The 25,503-nt window shown below is 38.3% G+C and overlaps 1 protein-coding gene across 3 annotated transcripts in view; it reads left to right on the top strand.

The window, feature by feature from the left end:
• The window catches only part of Chl1 (cell adhesion molecule L1 like), an 84,872-nt gene that overhangs the window by 22,597 nt on the left and 36,772 nt on the right, over positions 1-25,503 (top strand). For 2 of the 3 annotated variants that reach the window (XM_038319835.1, XM_038319833.1), the window contains exons 5-9: positions 625-795; positions 1,752-1,799; positions 3,499-3,619; positions 9,058-9,242; positions 15,516-15,647. In XM_038319835.1, coding sequence (XP_038175763.1) covers positions 625-795; positions 1,752-1,799; positions 3,499-3,619; positions 9,058-9,242; positions 15,516-15,647 — 657 coding nt within the window. The remainder of the gene's footprint in view (positions 1-624; positions 796-1,751; positions 1,800-3,498; positions 3,620-9,057; positions 9,243-15,515; positions 15,648-25,503) is intronic. The other variant, XM_038319834.1, reaches the window with a different exon arrangement.

Genomic DNA, 25,503 nt, shown 5'->3' with positions numbered 1-25,503 from the left:
GTATCAGCCCGTGTATTCAGTCTTTCAAAATGCTTTGGTGGTTACTGAAGCCTGCCTCTTCTTACAAAGACTGTTATGTCCTATGCTTTCTAATGGCCTTCTGAGTGTTGACGTTACTTAGGAAAATCATATTTGTACAGCAGCCAGAGGAGAGTCAGTGAAGCTACACTTGGCTGCAGGCAAGATTTGTAGCCTTCACTCACCCTAGAAGTAAACAGCTTCACCCCAGTGCAGAGGGATTGGTGGCTGCAGCATCACTTTTCAGAGAAATGCCATCAAAAATAAAAGTAATAATTGATTGTTATTAGAACTGGACAGTTTTCAGAAACGCAGAGCAAAGTTAGAGATCAATTGGTAATGAAAGATGGAACACCCAGACTGCTGGTGAATCTGTGAGATTCTTGACCTTCCAAAGATTTCATTGTTGCCTATTTTATCTGTTTGCGCGTTCACTGCTCTTTTATTAAGACCAGACTGCAGAAAAATAGGAAGAACAGACAAGGAACATCACAACCGCATATAAATCATATGAAAGAAAATAGAAATGTAAAAGTCTAATACACATTGTGAGGAGGGGCAGCCCATTTCAGTGACAAGGTTTTATTTATTTTTTTTTCCTTACAGAATTGGAACACATTGAACAAGATGAAAGAGTATACATGAGCCAAAAGGGAGATCTGTATTTTGCAAATGTGGAAGAAAAAGACAGTCGAAATGATTACTGTTGCTTTGCCGCATTTCCAAAATTAAGGACGATTGTACAAAAAATGCCAATGAAACTAACTGTGAACAGTTGTAAGTCTGAATAATTTATTCTTCCTTTACTTGTGCTAAATGCAAATATGTGCATGATTTCATTCTTCTCTCCGAAGACATTTAAAGCCGGTTCTGTATTTTCCGTCATTGTTTCGTTAAACTCCAGAGACTTCACACAGATGATCGGGACATCTGCAGCTGCAAATCCACAGTAGCTCTGTCTCTGGCAGCCAGAAAATCAAATCTCCATTCACAGTACAAATGAGTTTCATTTAATGTCTGCAGGATCTACTCGTTTTCAGTGAGCATAAAGCACATCTCAGGCATGGACTCACTGTGACCTTGGATAAATCAGCAGGCTGAAAATGAAGGAGACAAAAATGAGTCTAAAGAAAGTCACCATTTATATTTCTTATCACATCAAGCTTTTTCTTTGTCCTTCTCAAATTGACAAAGTTATCTGAATTGATTTTCTGTTTCCTACTTGAATCTGCAAATGCATGTCCGAGTTCCCAAAAGGGAAGAAGTAATTAGTGAGAGATGAAGTGGTAAGATTTAAAGGCAAAGAATAATCCCAGCAGCTTCCTGGCTGAGTAATTGTCTCTGGAGGAGCAGAAGGTTGGCATGACCACTTCATTGTCTAATTTGGTCCAAGATTATTATTCCATTATCTTATCTATATAAGATATGTGGGGTCTTCTCTGTGATGCTTTTCAGTAGTCTGAAGTCTCTGTGGTAGAATTAACACTTGTCTCTTCACAACTTCAAGTTTAAGGTCCATAAATACACATACATATATATATGCATATATGTGTATATGTACATATATAATGTATATATGTGTGTATTTCCATAGACAGTATGCAAATGGGCATGGCTGTACTTCATTTCATAATTTTCCCTAAAAAAATGCATGACTTTGACTTTTCATACTTTATTGATGTCAGCATCGACCATTATGTTTGTATTAGTTTCTTCCATTTTTTTTATTTCAGTAAAGCATGCTAATGATTCAAGTTCATCCACAGAAATTAGTTCCAAGGGTAAGTCATTCATATGACGCCTTTGTGCTTTTATTTTTGCCTTTAGTTACTCATTGTCATTTCAGTTTGAATGTTTTTATTTACTCTAAAAGTTTTCTAGAAGCAATGCTAATATTTCTATTAAGTAACTCTTTAGTATAGAAAGTTCTGTAGTCCACTGTGTTTTAGAATTTAGCAAAGTGATATATGTGTGTGTGTGTGTGTGTGTGTATGTTTATGTGTGTGTAGTTATACATGTGTGTGTTATCTTTATAAGTAACTTATAATTACATATTATTAACATATAAATTTGAAACTGTAGTTTTAGGTATAGATATAATGTGTATATATATTTATGTGTGCATAAATATGTATATAAAATGGTGTATAACTTTGGATCTTTTAGGAGCTCACAAAAGGCAAGGGAAGTTGATAACTTTACAAAAGGGAATAAAAATAAATGGTTAATATCAAGAAAAGAAGAGAAATACTGGATTTAGAAAAGTTAAATGAATTAATTTTACTTGCAAGACTTATTAGAGAAGTTGGTAAACAAACCGCTACATACTCTAACTCTGTGAAAGAATGCAGTTTTCAACATATTTCCAATTCTCTTGAATTGTATCTAAGATGCTTGAGTTATAACCTGAATTATATAGTCGACATGTTTTCTTCATTACAACTACATACATGAATGAAATAAATACCTCTACATAATGTAGGCTACAGTATATTAGATTTCTAATATACTGGTGATGTTATCAGAAGTGGATAAGGCTCCTCTTGGGGTGCCATTTCAGGAGTGCTGACTCATCCCCAACATCATTTTTTCTTTGGGATTTGTAATCTGAATATGTATCTTCAAGCACATAAAAGGATATTGCATATAGTATAAATTCAAAAATCGTTTCTAATATATAAATCCATCCAAGAAAATTCAAAGCAGACTGCACATGGCTCATTATATCTTGTGATAGAAGGTCAGTATTTATTGTCTTTCCACAAAAGATAAAGGCACATTGGCAATGAATATGAAAAATAATTTATGTTCACATTTGGAAGAGATATCAAAATGTAATGTAAATGAAGTATCCTAATTTACCTTTATATTTTAAAATTACTAAGAAAAAAAGAAATGAAACTTTCCAAACTTTACTTAGTGGGTAGACTTACTATGATTTATTTCTTAAAACACTATGTATCCTTGAGGATCTGAGACTTGAACAAATTTTCTGAAGAGCTAAATAAATTTCAATGATGCTTGGTGTCTACTCAAGTCAAGTTTCCTCAGTGTGGATTCTCAATGAAATACTTTAGGAAGCTGTGTTTTTTTTTTTTTTAGAAGCAATCCTAGTACTTAGAATAAGAAATTAAATAGACATACATAATCATAAAAATAGCAAGGTATGATCAGACTATAAAATACAAAATCAGACTATAATTAGCTTGAGGGTGTCTTCAAGAAAATGTCTTGAATAAGTATTCAATTTCTAAACAGAAACATGTAGTATACATTGTGAAAATTTTAAAATTTGGTAAAGAAATTGAGAGACACATGCTTACTTGGATACTTTTTAAATGAGAGAATCTATTTAAGAAGAAGCACACCAATATGTATATGTAAAACAATGTGAAGTCATGCTTAAGAACAAACAAGAACCATAGAATTTTACTACATTTATTATAGAGAGAATTGACTCTTCATTTTTTTCTCTTCCAGCAAATTCAATCAAACAAAGGAAACCCAAACTTCTGTTGCCTCCTGCTCAGAGTGGCAGTTCATCCACAATGATTGTCCTCAAAGGGGATACCCTGTTGCTTGAGTGTTTTGCAGAAGGCCTGTGAGTACCCTGACCTCTGCCAGCCCTCTTTCATATAGTGCTTTAAAGACTGCAAAACAAAGACGTTTGCTGCATGCCTGTTCTTAAGTTACTACTTTAAAAAATATAAACCCTCTTCCTGTTTCTCTGGGGAAACAAATTTTTGCTTCCTTATACAAACTTCAGGCTACAACTGAAATTGACTTATAAGTACCTTTTTTTATAATGGGATGCAAGGATCAAAAAAACTGTTTGTGAAGTAGATGCTCTATTGCTGTCCTTAGAGTATGTGTATTAGTAGTCACCCCATCTGCCCTTAGGCCCTTAAGCCCTGTATTTTCTGTCATCTCTATTCTCTTGCCAGACTCTGATTTACAGGGGCTAGCTCCACTGTTACAGTACTTGGGGAGGGGTCACAACCTGTGCTCTAAGCCAGGTCCAGCTACTCATCTTCAATAAGCCCATTATAAGAGTTAAAGTTATAGAGGAAAACAGAAAAGATTTCTTCAATGTGCCCATATTTCGAAGAAAGAAAACGGGATCTGAAGACCCCTCCTGGGTCTGTCTTCCGATCCTGAAGTGATACTCAAGTTTAAATGGAGGTCTAAGGATGTGCACAGTGAAGAAATCCCAGCACGGTGTGGTCCCCAGAGCACTGACTCATCAGTCATTGTCTGAACTTCAGTCTCATCCTGTAATGTGATACAGCAAGTTGTTAGAACTGTGAGTCTTCCAAGAGAGAGAAGTTCTTCCTCTGGCTAGCCTCTTTTCCTTCTCCCAGCATGAGATTCCAGGAGAAATTCACATTTCTTTGAGGTCCATTGATTCATTTATTTGAATGTCTTATTAGAATCTCTTTCATTTCCGCCAGCCCATTATACTACTCTCTTTTTTTTTAATTTTCAAAGTCCTCTATTTTTATTTCCTCTTTTGTGTTTTGTGCAAAAGCAGGTTCAGATCACTAAAGTTAGGGGAATAGCACATCAAAAACTGGTTGACTTCCTCATATTTCCAAGATCAGAGCCCTGTATCAGGTCTTCCACCAAAGTCCTAAGGGTTGACATGTTGTCATTTCCTAAAATTGTTGCCTAAGCTGAGCGACTGTTGTACATTTATGTGATTGGTGCCATGGTCATACAAGTTTGCCTGTTTCTACAAGTATTCCCACTGATTTAAAAGTCTCCCATTATGAATGCTGTATTCCATTATGAATTCCATTATGAATTCATCTTTCAGTTGATTAATTCGAAATTCAAATCATTTTTCAAGTAATGAAAGTCTCCTTAATCAGCTAGGATTTGAGATATATTAAATTGTGTTACATTAATTAGCTATTGAAAGTAAAAGTAAAAAATAAAATCCACCTTTGTTCATAATTCAGTGTAAAGTCTGAATGACTTGTTTCAAGTTAGATTGTGAAGCAAAAGGAACTATTTTAATTATTGTACAACTTCTACAGACTTTGCACATTTTTTTCTTTCCTGCTAGGTTACTTACAAGCCTTAAGTCCCCAGTGTTGACTGATAAATTATTTCAATATGTTGTCATATGACCTCTATGGAAAAAGTTTGGTGTCTGTGTGGTTTTTTAAGATGTATTTTAATTTTATTTGCATGAGTATTTTGACTGCAAGTATGCCTGTGCACTACATGTGCCCAGTGCCCAGAGAGACAAGAAAAGACAGTAGTGTTTCAGAGGTGGTGGACCTCTACATGGATGCTGGGAATTCAAGCCAGGTCATCTGCCAGGACATGATTGCTCCTACCTGCTAAGCCTCTCTCTGGCCCTGCTCTGTGAGAAGGTCAAAGCCTTCCCATCTGCTGTAACTTGTGGCTAACCACTTGGTGCCAGCATGTATTTGGTGTGGTAGAAATCAAATGCTTTCAGGCTTTGTCACTGTTCAGGCTGACTCAGAGTCGGACAAAGCTTTAGAGACTCATACCCCTCATCTCCCGCCAAGCTATCATTTACTTCCTGAGGTATTTGGCATCTGTTCAGTTCATCCTCCACTCACAGAAACGTTACTGCTGAGTGCCCTGTAGAGACTGGAGTGTTGGAAATGCACACAGGAAAAGAACATGGATATTTTAAGAGCTGTTTGCCTTTGCAAAATAAAGATCAGTCATAGGAAGGGAATCTTCCCCTCTTCACTGGTAGGAGTTGGGCTATTTATTCTGTTTGATCTTCTGAATAAAGATAATACTATCAAAAAGTTTTTGAAGGATGTCATATATATCTCAAGGAAGTTTAACATCACATGCATTTGAGAGTAACAAAGGTACAAATCTCTATCCATTTTGGCACATGCATCACACACACATTATATCAAATATTGATATTATATCAATGTCAGGGAAGCTTTCAGAGACATACACATTTTGCAAAGCTTAGAGTTTATGGATCCTTGGAGTTGGGGAAGAGTTAAATGATATTTTGACTCTTATTAGGAGAAGAAGGTGTTCACAGCTTAGTGTCAGTGGGGAGAACTTGCTGCTTTAATAATTCACATTCACATTGTGTGAAATAAAAGCAGACTCCTCATGAATTTAAAACACATATGATATCTGTGTCTGCTACATGTTTAATCAAGAATCAGAAGAAAAGTTACCTACATAAGAACTGGCATAAACATTTGAAGTTATGAAATAATGTATGGTAATGTGCCAAAAAAGTATCAAACAACACTTTTCTATCAACCTATCCTTGTTCCGATTCTGTTAGCAAATGCTCTTTAAAAATAAAGCAAGTCAACAAAAAATCCAGAGTGGTCAAGAAGAAAACAGGAATTCTTCTAGCTGTATAAGCCATGCCTACTTGTGATATCATATTGCTCTGATTTAAAAATCATTTAATTTGATTGTATGAAGTGAAAAGTGTTAGACAGGTGATTGTTTTCAAGAACACAAGTAAAGGAAGAATTTGAGGAAAGTGAGATCCTGCATTGCTAAAACATAGACTCATGAAAATCTGTTTGGGAGGAACTGTGGTCTAGGGCAGTCTGTCATTTGGCAGACTGCCATTTTGACAGATGGTATAAAAAGCAAGCAGGTAGGAAACTTGGACTCCAAGTACTGCTTGGTGGCATGATCTCTAGAATTCAACAGCTAATCAATAGACTCCCACATGTATCTATCTGTCTGCAATGACTATTTCCTGAGGAAAATTCCATGTGCTCTGTACGTGGTCAAAAAGTGAGTTGTTGTTTCAAGTCTGTGCAGTTAATTCCTTTGGCCTTGAAAGAAAATACCAGATGTTTGTAGAAAGAACGCCATCTTTACCTCCAATGTAGTGTTCCTAATAACTGAGTTATTTTATCCATTTTCTTTGTGAACAAGTAATTTAAAATAACTGAAACAATTTGAAACAATAATTATTGCGGCTAGAGATATAGTTAAGTAGTTAAGATCACTGGCTATTCTTACCGATGACCTGATTTAATTCCCAGGATTCACATGGTCATTCACAATCATCTGTAGCTCCAGGTCTAGTGGATTCAATGCCTTCTTCTGGCTCCCATGATCACTGGATGTGTATGCAGTGCACATACATACATGCAAACAAAACAGAAGTATAAAATTACAATAAATAAATCTTGTAAATTATTATTTAGTTGGTATCCACAAGCATATGTTAAGAAGGATGAATTTGCTGGGTGGTGGTGGCACACGCCTTTAATCCCAGCACTTGGGAGGCAGAGGCAGGCGGATCTCTGTGAGTTCGAGACCAGCCTGGTCTATAAGAGCTAGTTCCATTCTGAGACCAAGGTCCTCCCAACTCCCCCCAGGTCCAGGAAGGTGATCGACCAAGCTGAGAAGGCTCCCGCAGAGCCCGTCCATGAAGAACAATCAGAGCCCAGAGCCATTGTCCTTTGCTTCTCAGTCAGCCCCCGCTGTTGGCCACACTCAGAGAGACGGGTTTGGTCGCATGATCCATCAGTCCCATTCCAACTGGAGTTGGTGATCTCCCATTAGTTCTGTCCCACCGTTTCCATGAGTGAACGCACCCCTCTCGTTCCTGACTTTCTCCCTCATGTTCTCGCTCCTTCTGCTCCTCATCGGGACCTTGGGAGCTCAGTCCAGTGCTCCAATGTGGGGCTCAGTCATCTTCCCCATCTGTCGCCAGCTGGAGGTTCCCTCACGGTCCTGACTTTCTTTCTCATGTTCTCTCTCCTTCTGCTCCTCATCAGGACCTTAGCATAGAGTGGGGAACCCTGATGGCTCCTTGGCCTTGAGAGGGAGGGAGGGGAGGTAGAGGTGGAGGGGAGGGGAGGGAAGGGGGAGAAGGAGGGGAGAGAAGGGGGAGAAGGAGGGGAGGGAGGGGGGAGGAGGAGGGAAGGAGATGGAAATTTTTAAATATAAAAAAAAAAAAAAAGAAAAAAAAAAAAAAAGAGCTAGTTCCAGGACAGGCTCTAGAAACTACAGGGAAACCCTGTCTCGAAAAACCAAAAAAAAAAAAAAAAAAAAAAAAAGAAGAAGAAGGATGAATTCCTTTGAAAAGCAGAAAGCAAATAGAAACAACTAAGAAAAATGTAAGCTTTGAATCTGATAAATGTTAATGACTTAGCTTCTTGGAGCTTCTCTTTGATGCTGGTAGAATGAAAGCAATAAATAAGCTCACCCTTAGAGAGTTCTCAGAGGAGTAATTAGTAACCAGGAATAGGTAAATAGCAGAATTAGGTGTTTTCCAATCTTGTAAGAGGAGAAAACAAAGTTGTACCTACTTATAGTTGGTTATCAGGGACATTTTAAAGTCAAGGTGTCATAGAATGTCACTTTTCCATCCTTCATATTTAGAAGAGATTATTCCACAAACCGCTTGGCTTGGCCTGTGCTCCTGTTTCCCTTCATTGTCAGAGAGAGAAAGGTGTTGGCATGTGACAAGGTTACCCCTGTCTTTTGTTTGGCTTGTGTTTGTTTTGATCTACTGTGCCCATCTCCCGAATGCTTCTGAATTAGGGAGATTCCGAGTTCTTGTCTCCTTCCCTCTGTTCCCCTTGGAGCAGGAAAGCAAGGTCTGCGCTGTTCTCTCCAAGCTGCCAAGAATGAAAGAACTGCTCCTCCATCCAGCCCACGCATTTGGCTCCACTCCCAACCACTTTAGCCAAAATGGGCTTCGTTAGGATTCAAGGGGAAATTGTGGTTTTCCTTTGCTGACTGCTGGAGACTACTGTGCCATGTTGTTGAGAGTCACACAGGGAAGGGGAATCTCTTCATGCCTGACCATAGGGAGAATGCCACACTTGAGAAGTGTCTTCAGTTATTTATCTCACATCCGGCTTCAGGGATTCAGCACTCAGGTGGACAAGATTGCTAGGTAGTCGTCCACTAAGGGAGCTTCTGATGAAACATGCCTGTTCAACCCCCTGCTTCCCATGGTGGTGCGTCCTCTGGTGAAGCTGATAAGACACAGTGACTACGTCACATATTTACTTATCTATGCATTCATCCTACTTCTTGCAGACCAACCCCACAGGTCGAGTGGAGCAAACTGGATAGCGAATTACCAAAGGGAAGAGAAACAAAAGAAAATTATGGGAAGACTTTGAAGATAGAAAACATCTCCTACCACGACAAAGGAAATTATCGCTGTATAGCTAACAACTTCTTGGGGAAAGCCAGCCATGATTTCCATATCATAGTACAAGGTATGTTCTCCATTAAGATTTAAATTTCTGCCTCGAAGAGATGAATAAGTGTACACAATTCACAGACCTTTCCCTCAACAGTTTATAGGTTAAAATTGATCGTTAGTTTATGGTTTTAGTTGTAGTGTGGGCACTGAGTAACACTATACTTAATTAATCAGGCTTATAATTTATCTCCACAAACCATATAGAAGGCACAAATGTCAAGTAGAGAGCTAATGTTAGGGGCTGAACATACATTGCTTCCAGGGTCTGTTTAAACGGTCATTAAATCTACCCTCTTGTAAGATTTTATTGCATAGAATGATTTTTATTATAATGTGCACATGACGCTCATAAATGAGGTCATGATCATGAAGTCAAACATTATAGTAAGGACCCTGCAAGGAGGTTTGGACTGCTTCCTTATCTTGTCACTCAGCCCCCTTGCCCATGATCACTGGGCTCCATTTCTCTATTCCTCAGGTTCTTTGTCAAAGAAATGGTGGCTGTAGATGAATTGTCTTTGTGTTATCCTTATTTCAGCGTTTCGCACTGTGTACCCTGGTATTCAGTATATCACTTACCGAGAAATATAAAAGACCATTCAGTGCAAATATTAATGGTTTATCAAATGGTTTTCATCTTCTGCCCATAAATAACTGAACTGTTTATTGAATAATTGAGATTTTCTGTTATTTGTTGTAATTAAGAATAAGTAAGGGATGATGACATCATTCTCATGAAGTAGCAGCCATAGAAATTAGAAATCCAGGCCTGCCTGTGGTGCAAGAGCAGAGGCTGCATGATCCTGCTGTGATTTGATTAACACTGACTGCTTCCAGCGGGTGGGGGTCACACCTAGGGTTTCCCTCTGTGGTTTCCTGAACTGTATTGATCAGAGGGATGGAGTAGTCGTGACATTGTAATTTTGTACTTATTTAGTGCTGTGTTGGCTTAAGTAGGGAAAAAAAATCATCTCTGCCAGGCTATCCGTTCGTGAACTGAAGCTGCCAGGTTTCCATTAATGTTCTGCTAAAGTTCACCCTTTAAAGCTTCATTTTAAAGTTCAAGGAGCATGTCACTAATGGTCTTTTGCCCCTACTTGCTGGAAAAGAAAAGAGACTAAGCAAAAATTTCACTCACAAACAAATGTTACAGTCATTGACTGAGTCATGCATCTGTTTGGACTAACACAATTTGCCAACACCTTCTATACTGTTTTCTTGGTTAAGGTGAGAAGAGAAAAATAAAAAATAAAAATAATTTTAAAAGGAATTTATTCATTTATTTTTGGTACAACAAAGCAAATCTGTATAGGAGAGAACTTAGAGTTAAAATTAACATCAACATCTATCCACAATAATAGATTTCTCTCACAACAAATTATTCAGAAAGATACTCCGCAAAAGAATGAAAGACACGCCTATAAATTTAGAGTTTTTGACACTGTATATAATGTGACACTGTATATAATGTGGTGTTATCTTGTAATGAGGATATTCCCTAGCCCCTAGTCCTTCCATGGCGCTCCTCTCTCCCTCCCTCTCTCTCTCTCTCTCTCTCTCTCTCTCTCTCTCTCTCTCTCTCTCTCTCTCTCTCTCTCTCTAACCAGACACACATAATTATTAGCTTTTTCTACTCTGAGCTGCTGACTGTTAGAAATCCTTCCAGATGGCTGCTGCGTTGCTACGGTAGCTGAATATTTTAACAATCTGGCCTCAGTTTTCTTGACTATTAAGACCAAAGCTTTCAAAAGAATTGCAAATGTTGCAAAAAATATTATACACGCAAAATTAATTATACAACTTAAAAAGTTGACAGTTGAATATATATATATATATATATATATATATATATATATATATATATATGGTTCTTGAACAAATTATCTTCACTATTTTCAAAACAGGTATTAGTGATGTAAAAACTGTTTTTATGAAGAATATTGAATCATTATGCTTTTGTGTGAAAATACTAAATGTGCACTCAGACACCTGTTTCAGATTCTTCTTTCACCTGCATGGGAACAGTGGACTGTCTTCAAGAAAAATGTTCTAGAAGTATTTTCTGCCCTAAAGCAAGAAAACAGTAACTATAATGTACACGAATCATCAAGGGAGACGAGTTCACCTTTATTACATTTTCTTTAGTCTCTTTTTTCTGCCTCTGTCTTTTCATTCTTTTATTTAGAAACCCGAATTAAATCAGGACTGTTTCTGGGGGAAAATCAGTACTACCATATACTTTGAGAATCAAGCTCATTTTGACAATCTCTTGTGTGACTATCAGAAGCATAGTTTTCGATTTTCTTCCCGAGTCTGAAACTCAAATTCTGTGAGCTTGTACTTTAAACTACAGCAGTCTAAATATGTAACCAGATTGCAAGTCAAATGCCTTCTTTTGCATGAGAAAAACAGCTGTGATGTCCTAATTAGATGTCACCATATTTTCTGGGAACCTTCAGTATGGATTATTGCATATGCAGCAGCAAAAGCTATAGTAAGAGCTAGTGAAAGGGCCCAGTGGGTAAAGGGGATTGCAGCACACCTGAATTTGTTTCAGGAATCAACACAGAAATGAAAGGCGGGAACTGACTCTATACAGCTGTCCGCCATAGGTACACTATGGTATGGACACACACTCAAACACAATGATAATAAAGAGAAGGATACATAAGAATGGCACATGAAACAAAATTTCAGACATCGGAATATTAGTCACACTTATAAAAGAAAATTGCTCATCTACCAGTTTTATGTTGCCCACTATGGAATCATTTGAGACTGCTGAATTTTAGAAATAAAACATGAATCATTTTTGCACATCTGTTCAATATTTAATTCTATCCAAAGTGCCCTGCAGTGTCTATGAACTGAAACTCAGTCCAGTCATTTATACCATAAACAATAGCTTATTTTAAATTAACAATTTTCTTTCATAAGAAGTGGGTGGAGTGCTTACCTAATGTACACAAAGCCCTTGGTTCAATCCCAAGCACACATAAATTGGGGCTGGTGGTGCACCCCTGTCTTCCCAGCACTTGGGATGCAGAGGCAAGAGAATCAACAGTTAAAGGTCATCCTTAGCAAGCAGAGGCTTACCTGGTATACACAAGACATTGTCGTAGGAAAATCAAGAATATAAACATTAACTAGACAATTGTGATTAAAACCGTTTTACTAAGAAAATGTCTACTATGTAACTTGTTTCACAGATATCGTTTCCTGTTTTGTTTGTATGTTTCGTCTCTCCTGTAATTGCCTTGACTAGATCTAACCCATCCCACGGGTGTGTGATTTGAGTTTTGGTAAAGTTCTGCTGGTCCTCTGGCCTTGCATCTCAGTCACCCTGAGTTTCTAATCAAGCTACAGGCTGACAATAATGTCTTTTGTGAACCATACGTAGTAGTTAAATAATATGTTAATCAAATCTATGTCATGGGAGAATGAGTGAATGACCAGACAGCAAGAATTATTTTCATTCTAATGCGCTTTAGTTTTTTTTTTCTTGTCTTTTCCATGGAAGTCTTTAGATATTTATCAAGTTCTACTTAAAAGTTCACCCTACACATATTTTCTTAGTGAGACATTGTGCCAAATCAGGAAGAAACAAAACAATAAGCTTCAGCCCTGGCTCTGCAGAGGTCACTGGTCTGAGGACACTCAGTGCTGACTTCAGTATTGAACTACTGAATATCCCACTAGTGAAGTCAACAGTGAGAGTCTTTGCCTAGGCTGGATGTCAAGCAGTCATAGATACGTTTTAAGTCTCAAATTTCATGCCGATGTTTACATCTGTTTGAAACAGTAGCTTAAGGGAAAAAAAGGGAGAGAAACTTCTACAGAAATGTGGAAGTGTTTTTAAATGCTATTAAAAGGGCCAAGTTAGCCGGGCGGTGGTGGTGCACGCCTTTAATCCCAGCACTCGGGAGGCAGAGGCAAGTGGATCTCTGAGTTCGAGGCCAGCCTGGTCTACAAGAGCTAGTTCCAGGACAGGCTCTAGAAACTACAGGGAAACCCAGTCTCGAAAAAACCAAAAAAAAAAAAAAAAAAAAAAAAACCAAAAAAAAAAAAAAAAAAAAAAAAAAGGGCCAGGTTAATGTATAGTAATGATTCCAACCAACTACCAAATGTTTGAAACCTCCTGAGCAAGTTGATAGATATGGGGTTGGGAGGATGTTGGTAATGCAAAGACTCCTCTGGACCACGGGACTGACCTCTCTTCCTAGTTATATATGTAGGATAGCAGTGGATAAGAACCTGCCTCCATAGCTTTGCCTCTCTCTCCTTTCCCCAGAGGCTTTGTTCTGAGATCTACAACATGGCAGGAACAGGAAATGATTCTTTCACTGATGACCCTGAAAAAAAATTAGATAAATTCTCCAAGGCTCAGATTATTTCCATAAGGTCAAAGGTTAGATGAGGTGATACCTCATCTCTTTATTTGATCCTATCAGTAATATATGTTTACACACTCACAAAGGTTAATGAAATTCTTGGGATGAGGCTAGTGATTAGAAAAAATGATTTTTATTATACAGTGGGAATGGAAGAATATTTTCATTATTTTTATTTGTACACACTTGGAAAGGAAGAGTCATTGTTTCTACTATGAACACAATGACTTGCACATTCCTCAGGCTCTGCCTGTAACTTGCACATGTTGAATTTCATTATGGTTATATAAAAAGAGCAAGAAAAAACATTTAAAAGGAAAGGGCCTAGAAAGATGTCTCAGTGGTCAGGAATGCATGATGCCCTTCCAGAGAAGCTAAGTTTGGTTTCCAACATGCGTGTTGAACTGACATTCACCAATGTCCATACACCCCACAGACAAATAAAAATCTTAAAAATAGTAATAATGTCACCAAGGCACTCTTCCATTCAGAAAGTGACCCACAGTTCTAATTTAGTCCATTGTACTTTATGCTAAATAACTCAATATTTGTAGATAAATCTGTTAAAAACAGATGTTTAACATGGAAATTAACACTTGAGCCCACATCCTGTGAGGAGATTCTAAAGGCATGTTCTTTGCTTACATTCTTTGTATGCGTGTTTTCTTTTTTAGGAATTTGGGGCTCCCCCCACCCCCCGTGAAATCCCCTTTCCTTCCTTTACTAAAACAATTTGAAAGGTATTTTCTTTCTATACATGTGCATATCTTTAAACAGTTTCCTTTTCGAATCAAGGCAGAAATCCACAGTACTTGGGGAAAAATGACCAAGCTAGAGTCGATGGGAATTACTGCCTCAAAGTTTGATTAAGACACTTCTGAGAATAATCATCAACCATGCACCTAGGTCTGGAGCAATGGCTCAGTGTTTAAGTGCACGAGCTTCATTTTCAGTGGCCCCAGATTTAGGTCTCAGCATCAACATGGTAGCTGACAACTTTCTGTAATTTCAACCAAGGGGTTTGATACCTTCTTCTCCTCTATGGGCACCAGGTATCCAAGAAAGTGGTACATAGCCACACATGCAGGCAAACACCAATAAATAATAATAATAATAATAATAATAATAATAATAATAATCCATGAATACTTCAAGTCTTGTATTGCCTGTTGGCATGGGGCTATTCTGAAAGTGACAACACATGACAGTAATGTTTGAACTGAAGACACTTGTCTTGCTTTGTTCTGATACTCCAATCTGATTTACACCTCTGAAGGTTTATGTATCAAAAGATAGAGATCATTTAGTTCTGTTTTTCCTGCTTTGTTTCAAAAGAAAAACAGGCAAATGTTCCTATCAGGTTCCATCCCTGCTCCTTTGCAAGGAGAACATCTCTACCAAATTATGTTTTCCAAGTTGATAAGTTATGGAAACTGGTATAGATAAAATATGTAAATACTTGTGTCAATAATAAAGGAACAAGGGTTTTTTTTGAAAATTTTACTGTTATTTAAAAAGCTCTCCACGTGTATTTCTTTCATATCACTATTTTCAGCTACCTTGTTGCAGCTTGAGTCCTAAGCCAGTCCTAAATGAGTTACCAGCTGCTTAGTCCTTCTGCCTGTTTTATTTTTAGTATGTTGATTTATTTACATGTTCAGAATGTAATGTAAGTACACACACACACACACACACACACACACACACACACACACACACACACACACACCTTAATACACCCACCTTGCTTTGCAGAACCAAACCAAAAGAGCTGCTGTGGACTACTTTGTGGTGTCTGCCCTCTGCTGGTGTATGGTGGAAATGCAGGCCTGTTACAAAGGTTGGATCTTTTGCTATGGAGACACTTTCTGAAAATCTCTTTGTTTTGTGTTCAGAGCCTCCACGTTGGAAAAAGAAACCTCAGAGTGCAGTGTACAGCACAGGAAGCAGTGGTATCTTGTTGTGTGAAGCGGAAGGAGAACCTCAACCCACCATCAAATGGAGAGTCAATGGCTTCCCAATTGAAAGTGAGTTAAAAACAAAGTAAAAAAATAAAGACCCGAGAGTGACAGTGTGGGGAAGACAGCAATTGGATGGGACGGTATATCATCAGACAGTTCGGTGATGTATGAAGTATACAAGAAGGGTGTGTATTAGCATAATACATTGCCCAAAAAAATCAAAATCAACAAGTTCTTCTTTATGAGCAATGTGATGGATGGGAACCAACACAGTGAAAGAGGCATGGAGAGTGTTTATGAACACACTAACATAATTTTATATATATATATGTATATATGTATATATATATGTATACATATATGTGTATATGTATACATATATATGTGTGTGTACATACATATATGTGTGTGTATATATACATATATATGCATATATTTGTATATGTATATATATGTATATATATATATATATATATATATATATATATATATATATATATATAACCTGGTGACTGAATTAGAAAAAGTCCTTACACAAACCAACACTTGCTCCTGACCATGAGAAAGAATGACAGAGTAACCTAGTGGATGAAAGCATAAGTTGGAAGTTAAAACCTCTTGCATTCATGCAACATCCCCATCCTGGGCTCTGCCCCTGCCACATACAGCCTTTGGTCACACATTGCCTCCATGCTGTGGTCAGGAAATATGTGAAACCTGAAACTCTACATGACCCAACGGCTCCCGAACTACTGATGACAACTCTAGAACAGTCCTTTGAGTCTGGTCCACAATCAGGGGGCCATGAAAAGATGGGAGTGGACCAGGGTTAAGGGTTTCCTCTCCTCACTACATCACTCTCGAAGCCCCTAAGCTTTTAATTTGTACCCTGTGCTGAGGCTATTGTGAAGGTATTTGTTCAGGCAGGATGTCATAACCTATGTTATGTGTTATGTTCTGGTTAAGTAGCTCCATGGAGAAAAAGAATATTAAGAGCAGGTATATGGTTTCCCTTATTCCTTTGCCCTGGTTCTCCATTTTAGGCTGGCTTCCTTATGGTTCACAAACCTAAGTCCTTTCTGGGCTATGACTCATTCCGGTCCTAGGGCCTTGAGCTGATCAATGAATTCTCTAAGCTTAGGTTTCGTAAGCTGCAGAATGGAAGCAATAGTAGTGTTTGAAGGAGATAAATTAGTCAGCTACCTACAGTCGTGATATATCTGCAGAGGTCACTGATGGTTTATGAACTCTGGAGCCACACTGCCTGTGTTTGCATGGCCATCCTAACGTTTACTAGCTGTGTGACAAGAATGTGACTTACCCTCTCGAAACCTGTTTCTTCACAAGCAAAACAGAGATACAAATAGCTGTGGCCTATGGATTCGTTACATGGCCCAAAGAAAACACCATCCAAAGATCTGGCACAAAACAGCAACCCTGGGAAGTAGATAAAGGAGGATGAGAAAGTCAGTCCCTGCTGCTTGCCTCCCTCATGCTGAAAAGCCTTAAGGGTGGGACCAAGGCAGCCAACTTGTGAAACCTCCAGATTAGGGCTGCTTTCTGTCCTGGTTGGAGAAGTTTCTGTTTGTAGTAGAGTGTTAATATACAGACCTATAACTGGAAAAAGTGGTGAGAATAATTGGCTGCACAAATAGTAAAAACCCAGAGACAGAAATTGGGATTCAACACGAAAACCAGAAAAGCAAGGCAGCCACGCTACTAGTCTTACCTCTACCAAGGCTGAACGACCACCAACTATGCAGACTAAGCCTCCCTCTCCTCTCATTTTATATTCTCTCTAGTGCTGGGATTAGAGGCATGTGACTCCCTAGGACTGGGATTAAAGGTGTGAGCCACCACCACCTAAATTTGTTTCTGCATTGATCTTGTGTAACCCAGCATAGCCTAGAACTCACAGAGGTCGATCTAATTCTGTCTCCCAACTCCTAGGATTAAAAGTGTGTGTCCCCATTACCTGATCTCTGGTGGCTTTAGCTTTGACTGTGGTCTTCAGGCAAGATTTATTTATCATAATACAAATAATATACCACTATAGCTGTGAGCCCTCAGCCCTAAATGAGATACCTATATTTCCCTCTGCGGTCTGTGGAATATCACAGAAGAGCAAGCTGAAGCAATGTAAGAGCTGCAGAATGGGAAGAGGGCTATGACATGCTGTTTTCTGGACATGAAGCGGCCATTGCAGCCATGAACTCACGGCCCATATTACTAGCTATAGGAGATCAGTCAGTCAAAATTCCATCATGGGAGAGTGTTTGGAGTTTATGAGGCATCACCTCTAGCTGAGGAGTTGTTGGCATTTGATGGATGCTGAAAGAGAGGAGACATTTTTCTTTTGGTGTATGGCTGCCGGGAGCTTGCTTATGCTTTAGTGGATAGCCCCACCCATGTACATACAGACAGCACTAATCTGATTCAGTGGGTTATAAAAAGATAAAAGAAGACATAAGGTTGAAAGGGGTCATATTGTTGATAAATTTGTACATAGGAAATAACTAGGAGCTGACGGGAGTATAAAGTTCAAATGCAAGGTAGCTTTATGGGTATAAAAGTATATACTTTGAGAGATGAGGAAGGTAAGGAAGCCAGCTGTCCTCAGCAGTGAGTGCTTTGGAGTGGAGAGGTGAGTAAATGAAAGGACTCTCGAGGCATGTGTGTCTGGAAAAGGAGAAGGAAACAGTCCAGAGTGGCCTAAGTTTGGGGCATGAGGAAGGAACTTGGTGAAATCATTCAGCAGATGAAGGCATCAGAGCATAGGAAATGACAAGGCCAGACTAGGGTCTTGGGATTCTATCGATGACAGGTGGGCAATCACAGAGATTTGAGTGGAAGAGTTTGAGTGAGGAGTGTTATGTTTGATTTGTTTGTGAAGGACCAGAGTCTGAGCTGAGGTTCCCTCCACATGCCACACAAGTAATTTACAACTGAGCTATATCCCAGCTCTTGTAAATTTTGTGTAAAAGGACTTTTCTGGTCTCTGGATGAAGCCTTTACCTCTATGACTGCAAAAAAATGAAAGACACAGAGGCCTCAGGCTAGACCTTTTTCATAGTGGTTAGGTAGTGGGTATTTCTGAAGTAGAGCCAATGCATTTGTTAGAGGATGAAAGGAGAATAATTATATTCACAGGTTATTCATATTCATATTCATAGGAAGTACTGACAGCAGTGGTGGGGCAAAGTGTGTCGTTGCCACAGCTCTTGAGCATAGCTTTCTTCCATTAATGCAATAGGATCACTGCATGATGACAGTGTGTCGTTGCCACAGCTCTTGAGCATAGCTTTCTTCCATTAATGCAATAGGATCACTGCATGATGACAGTTGGGCTGATAGAGGGATTGGAAATATCTTTGGACTTATACCTTCAGAAACTCATATTCCTTATGAGTTTTATTTCAGAATTAATTCAAGTGAATTCAGTGGTTATAACCCTTCCCACAGAGATGGCATCCAGTATTCCTGAGAGAACCTTGGAAAAACAGATCCCTTCGTTTTTCTCTTTTCAGAGGCAATGACCAAGGCTCACTAGAAACAACACAAGTAAACTCATGGCTAAAGCTGAACTGAGACAAGTGAATTTGAATAGAGTGTTCTCCAACCTTATTGTCTTATTCTCATTGCTCTTATGGAAGAGATTAATCTAGAAAGAATTCAGGGATTGTATCAGGACTAGTATATTTTAGTAGATACCATTAAATGTTATGTGTTCTTTAGACATTAGAACAGTTACCTTTTGACAGTGTGTGGTACGCTGTGAAGTTTCCATATACAATCTCAGGAGAGCTGAGCAAGGGTTATTTCTTATTTCATCTAAACATGAAGATTTGGTCTTAATTCTTCCTTTCCAGTGCTGTGTTGATTCAAATCTGCCCTTGGGGCCCGTGATATAAGGGGGAACACAGGGGTGACAAGATTAACTCTGCCAGCCTATATAATAGCAGAGGAATAAAGGAAGAGATCAGAAATTAATCTCTCATGGTGTCCTTTACGATTTCTGTCATGCAGAAGCTAGAAAGGCTATATATCTCACTGATCCTGAAGAAGTAGCAGATAAATTATTTCAGTGGTTTATGTTAGCTTTCTGATGTTGCTGCAACAAATTTCCAGAAGTTTATTCACCTGAACAAATACAACTTTCCTGTTGTATAATTCTGAAAGTTGGGAGATCTGTACAAGACTCTCTGCAAGGAAATCAAAGTATCTCTCCTAATTCCCTTCTTCCTCTTTACCCCATCTCAGTGTTTCTATATCCATATCCTTTCCAGTTATTACAGGCTGCCTGCATTCTTCACGTACAGCTCTCTTTCTCAATCTTCATAGTTGACATTATTGTGACCATGGACATTTTCTCATGGTGACGCCTTTCTGTTTTTATAACCAGACAAGGGTTTCTGCTTTTCAATAAGCAATGTAGTTACATGGGACCCACCAGAATAACAGGATAACTGCTCTATATCAAAGTTGTCAGCCTTATTCACATCTGGGTGTGTTTTTTTTTGTTTGTTTGTTTTGTTTTGTTTTCTAGTTGAAGCACATAGTTATAGTTCTGTGAGTAAAAATCAGGACCTATATTTCTGTCTACTAACTGGAAACTTTTATGGAAAAAAATGTCATCCTTTCCACCTATTTCATATATTCCCACAAGTATTTACTCACAGGCTTCATTATGCCTTCTCTTTAGGTGTTAGTAATATATTTATATATCTGCACAGATATAAAGAACGCAGCTGACCAAAGGAATGCATGTATTATGGTTCTAGTGAGGAAAAAGAATATATTAAAAAGTCTCCCAATATGTAGTAGATTTTGTTTCCCACACCATGAAGTTTAACATAATTGTTGCTTTGTATGATGGAAATACAAGAAAGAAAATATCTATTGATGTCATTTAAGCTAAAAAATTTTTTCAACTGTTGTCCTTCACTCAATAATTCTTGCACAAATGTTCTTCTTCCTGTCTGTTGTGACAAAGCAAGAGTTTATTTAGAGCTAAAACTATTGACAAAGCTATATGATACTCATTTTCTCAGAAAGTGATGTTTCCTAGCCTTATAAATGCTGACATATCAGGTAACGAGCAGAGACAACTTCATAATGCATGTGCTATTCCACGTGGGATATTTTGGCTCTTAATAAGTGCACAAGAACATTAGGTGTGCTAATTTTCAACAGATAATTGCATTTTGGATCAATAGTAGTATGTTTTAATGTGTTTGTAAAATTTATTAAACTATAATTGCATTATTTCCTTCTAATTTTTTGTTGGACCTTTCCTTTGAAACTCACATCTGTTTCAGTCACTATTGTTCTTTGGTCATTAGTGTTACATAGAAACACACACACTCATGTGTGAGCACACACATACACACAAGAAAAAACATAGAAATACAAGATATTGAATCTATTCAGTGCTTTCTGCATCAACATGTTTCCAGGACTGACCTCTGATACAGTTATCTAATTATTCCTTATTAATAAAATATCAGGAGTCAGATATTGGGGTAAGAACCTGAATAATCAGAGAAAGGACAGAGTAGTGACCAGTGACCTCCTATGTCTTCTGTTTCTCCATTCAAATAGCCTAAGATCCTCTCTAAGCCCCGCCTTACTACTGTCTCTCTATCTGTCCTCAGTCCTCCAAAACCTCTATGGGAATTTTGGTCTGCTAGTGGCTAGCACCACCCTCTGATTCAAAGCAAGCTTTATTGTTATAATGCAACCAAAATATCACACAACATTTCTCCTTTTTTGATAAATAAAAAGGCAAGGCTTTAACTCTAACATTAAAACTATATAAAAAAAGAACAACTATCAGGTAAGAATTATATTCACAATGTCCACTTGCATTTGGAAAATTCTGAGAAAATACTCCATTATCTAGCCTCTCTTGGTGAGTCAAAAGTTTTGTACCTAATTTTCTTTTTATCCTAACTTATATTACCAGCTCAAAACTATCTTTTTATTTCTCTCAACTTTAGACACTTTACACTTCTTTTCTGAGTTTCTTTGCTGAATTTGGTAACAAAGAACATTATAACTGTGATTATCTAGTCTTCAACTTCATCGGAAACCTGAGAAGGATAAAATATTGCCTGAGTAAACAAACGTATAGTGCAGCGCACACAACTTCCAAAACTAAGAAATGAAAGAAACAGCTGACTGCCTGGACAGCCACCCCAAGTTCCTCTGTAATGTTGGAGCATCCATCTTCGGCCTATAGACCTAAAATATCTGACAGACTTTTCCATAAAGCAGAAATTTTGAATGACTGTTCTGTCTTGTCTTGGCAAATTTCAGATGTCGCTTTTTTTTTTCTTTTCTTCTCCTTTGGTCCTGCTTGGACAACATAGTGTCAGCAGTTGAGACAAGAGCAATTTCTTGCCCAGTGGCTAACCTTTGCCACAAAGAAAGTAGACTCCATATGGAGTTTCTTTGATGCCCATTATCTTCTCTAAAATAGATTGGTGCTACCAGGAGCATACATGTCTCATTGTCATAAAAAGCCTTGTGTTATTAAAACATCTTAAATGCCATATTCTGTAGATCTCTGAATAATTTGAAGACCACCTGTCTATATCTCTATTTGACCTGGAAAATATACCTAGCGTGACTGCAACTTTGACCATAATAGGTGACTAACTACCAACCTGTATTTCTTTATTATCCTAAAATAGTTTGTAATAATAATTTTTAAGGGCTAGAAACTTACATAACATTGTTAAATGAGCTGCATAGGTACAATACCTTAAAAATGAGTATGTACAGAATGTTCTAACAAAAATAAACTTGAATTTGTATGAATATACAAAAATATCTTAAATAAAAATAGAAACATATATACAGTATAACAAAATTAACCTTAAATTTGCATCAATATGCAAAAATCTATACCAATGTAAAATATTTAAGAATGCTAGTTGTTCTTTATTAGTTTAAAAGTAGATTCAATAAACTACTATTTTATCTATCATTTCTATTCCCCTCTTTTTGTCTTTTCAGGATGAGATCCCTAAAACTTATCTCTTTTGTTCAGTTCTTTTCCTGATCATTACCAATAACAACTTGTAACCAACCCTCCTAATCGATGACAAATATCCATAACCCACCGAATGACCAAAACTCATCCACCCTGCCTCTTGAGAATGTGGACATCTTGTTCTCTAGATTGCTTCCTGTTATCTGGGGGATGGTAAAATCTCTACAGGACCCAGAGAAAATTGAGATAATGGTCAAGTCTTGGAAGAGCTAGTTGTATCATTTGTTGCCAGTCTCTGTGTAATAGGAAAGGTTGGACTTATCTGAAGTCTTGCTGGAGTAGTGTATGGAGGAAGACCATCTCAACTAACTGCTTTGAAGTTGTCCTGAGCAGTTTAGTCCAAAGCTGCCTTTGGGTAATGTTTGTAAACTTAGTGGCATTACTAAAATTCAGGTAGAGTCATTGTTGTAGGGTCCCGCCATCCTTTTGGAGACTTTAAAAGTTGCTGTTTAGAGTGGCCATGGTTTACTACAGAAAGACATTTCAAATGTATTTGCAGCACATCTCCGAGATCTTAAAAAACCAAAATTTGTTAAGTATATCCAGAATACAGAAACTTAATTCCTAGTTACCTGATTCAGACTCAAGTTCAAAATCATGTATAAAAAGCTAGATTAAGCCTTTTTCTAGAATTAGTACTATATATAATCATTAATTTCACAATGAAAAATTTAAATACATACATTATGTTAATCTTATAAACTTTGTTAGAATATTTATACCTTAAAAATTTAAAGAGTCAAAATAAAACCAAAGGATTATGAGATTAGTAGCAATAGAATAGTCCTGTAATTTTGGTTTTTCTTCTATTCTATATCACATGGATCTTCTGACATGAGACAAAAAATTTGGATTTTCCTTTAGCAAACATATTTGTGTTTAGAGGCATAGAGAGCCACACTTAAATTCCAAAGGTCCCTTTAAATTTTAATTGAACTTGAATTTTTTTTTCACTTTTTAAAAATTTATTTTTTTCCTCATTTTTTTAATTAAAGATTTCCATCTCCTTCCCTCCTCCTCCTCCTTCCCTCCCCTCCCTTCCACCCATACCCCCACTCCACCCCTCTCCAAGACAAAGAGCCATCAGGGTTCCCTTCACTATGTTAAGTCCAAGGTCCTCCCAGCTTCCCCTAAGTCCAGGAAGGTGAGCAACCAAACTGACAAGGCTCACAGTGAGCCCGTCCATGCTGTAGAGTTCACGTTCATTGCCATTGTCCTTGGTTTCTCAGTCCTCCTCCACCGTTGGCCACATTCAGAGAGTCCGGTTTGGTCCCCTGTTCCATCAGTCCCATTCCAACTGGACTTGGTGGTCTCCCATTAGATCTGTCCCACCGTCTCAATGGGTAAACGCACTCCTCAGGGTCCTGACTTCCTTGCTCATGATCTCCCTCCTTTTGCTCCTCAACGGGACCTTGGTAGCTCAGTCCGGTGCTCCTATGTGGGGCTCTGTCATTTTCTCCATCCAATGCCAGGTGAAGGTTCTATGGTGATATGCAAGATATTCATGAGTATGGCAATAGGATCTGGACATTTCTGGCACCCTCTCCTCAGCTGCCCAAGGACCTAGCTGGGGGCATCTTCCTGGACACCTGGGAACCCCTCTAGAGTCAAGTCTCTGCCAACCCTAGAATGGCTCCCTTAACTAAGATATATAATTCCTTGTTCCCATATCCACCCTTCCTATATCCCAACCATCCTATTCCCCCAAGCTCTTCCCATCCTCCACTTCACACTTTTCTCGCCCCATCCTCCCCCCCTCATCAACCCACCCCTATGTTCCCATTTTTTGTCCAGCAATCTTGTCTACTTCCAGTATCCAGGAGGATAACTATATGTTTTTCTTTGGGTTCACCTTCTTATATAGCTTCTCTAGGATTTTTTACGAATTATAGGCTCGATGTCCTTTATTTATGGCTAGAACCCAATTATGAGTGAGTACATCCCATGTTCATCTTTTGGGGCCTGGGTTACCTCACTCAGGATGGTGTTTTCTATTTCCCTCCATTTGCATGCAGAATTCAAGATGTCATTGTTTTTTACCGCTGAGTAGTACTCTAATATGTATATATTCCACACTTTCTTCATCCATTCTTCCACTGAAGGGCATCTAGATTGTTTCCAGGTTCTGGCTATTACAAATAATGCTGCTATAAACATAGTTGAACAGATGCTTTTGTAATATGATTGGGCATCTCTTGGGTAAATTCCCAAGAGTGGGATTGCTGGGTCCTGGGGTAGGTGGATCCCAAATTTCCTGAGAAACCTCCACACTGCTTTCCAAAGCGGTTGCACAAGTTTGCATTCCCACCAGCAATGGATGAGTGTACCCCTTACTCCACATCCTCTCCAGCAAAGGCTATCATTGGTGTTTTTGATTTTAGCCATTCTGACAGGTGTAAGATGGTATCTCAACGTTGTTTTGATTTGCATTTCCCTGATTGCTAAGGAGGTTGAGCATGCCCTTAAGTGTCTTTTGGCCATTCGAACTTCTTCTGTTGAGAATTCTCTGTTCAGTTCAGTGCCCCATTTTTTAATTGGGTTCATTAGCATTTTAAAGTCTAGTCTCTTGAGTTCCTTATATATTTTGGAGTTCAGACCTTTGTCTGTTGCGGGGTTGGTGAAGATCTTTTCCCAGTCAGTAGGCTGCCTTTTTGTCTTAGTGACAGTGTCCTTTGCTTTACAAAAGCTGCTCAGCTTCAGAAGGTCCCATTTATTCAATGTTGCCCTTAATGTCTGTGCTGCTGGGGCTATACGTAGGAAGCGGTTTCCTGTGCCCAAATGTTGTAGAGTACTTCCCACTTTCTCCTCTAACAGGTTCAGTGTGTTCAGATTGATATTGAGGTCTTTAATCCATTTGGACTTGAG

Source organism: Arvicola amphibius, chromosome 2 (assembly GCF_903992535.2).
Source record: "Arvicola amphibius chromosome 2, mArvAmp1.2, whole genome shotgun sequence".
Classification (NCBI taxonomy): Eukaryota; Metazoa; Chordata; class Mammalia; order Rodentia; family Cricetidae; genus Arvicola; species Arvicola amphibius.
Note: the sequence above shows the minus strand (reverse complement) of the source record. Positions and strands in the feature narration are given on the sequence as shown.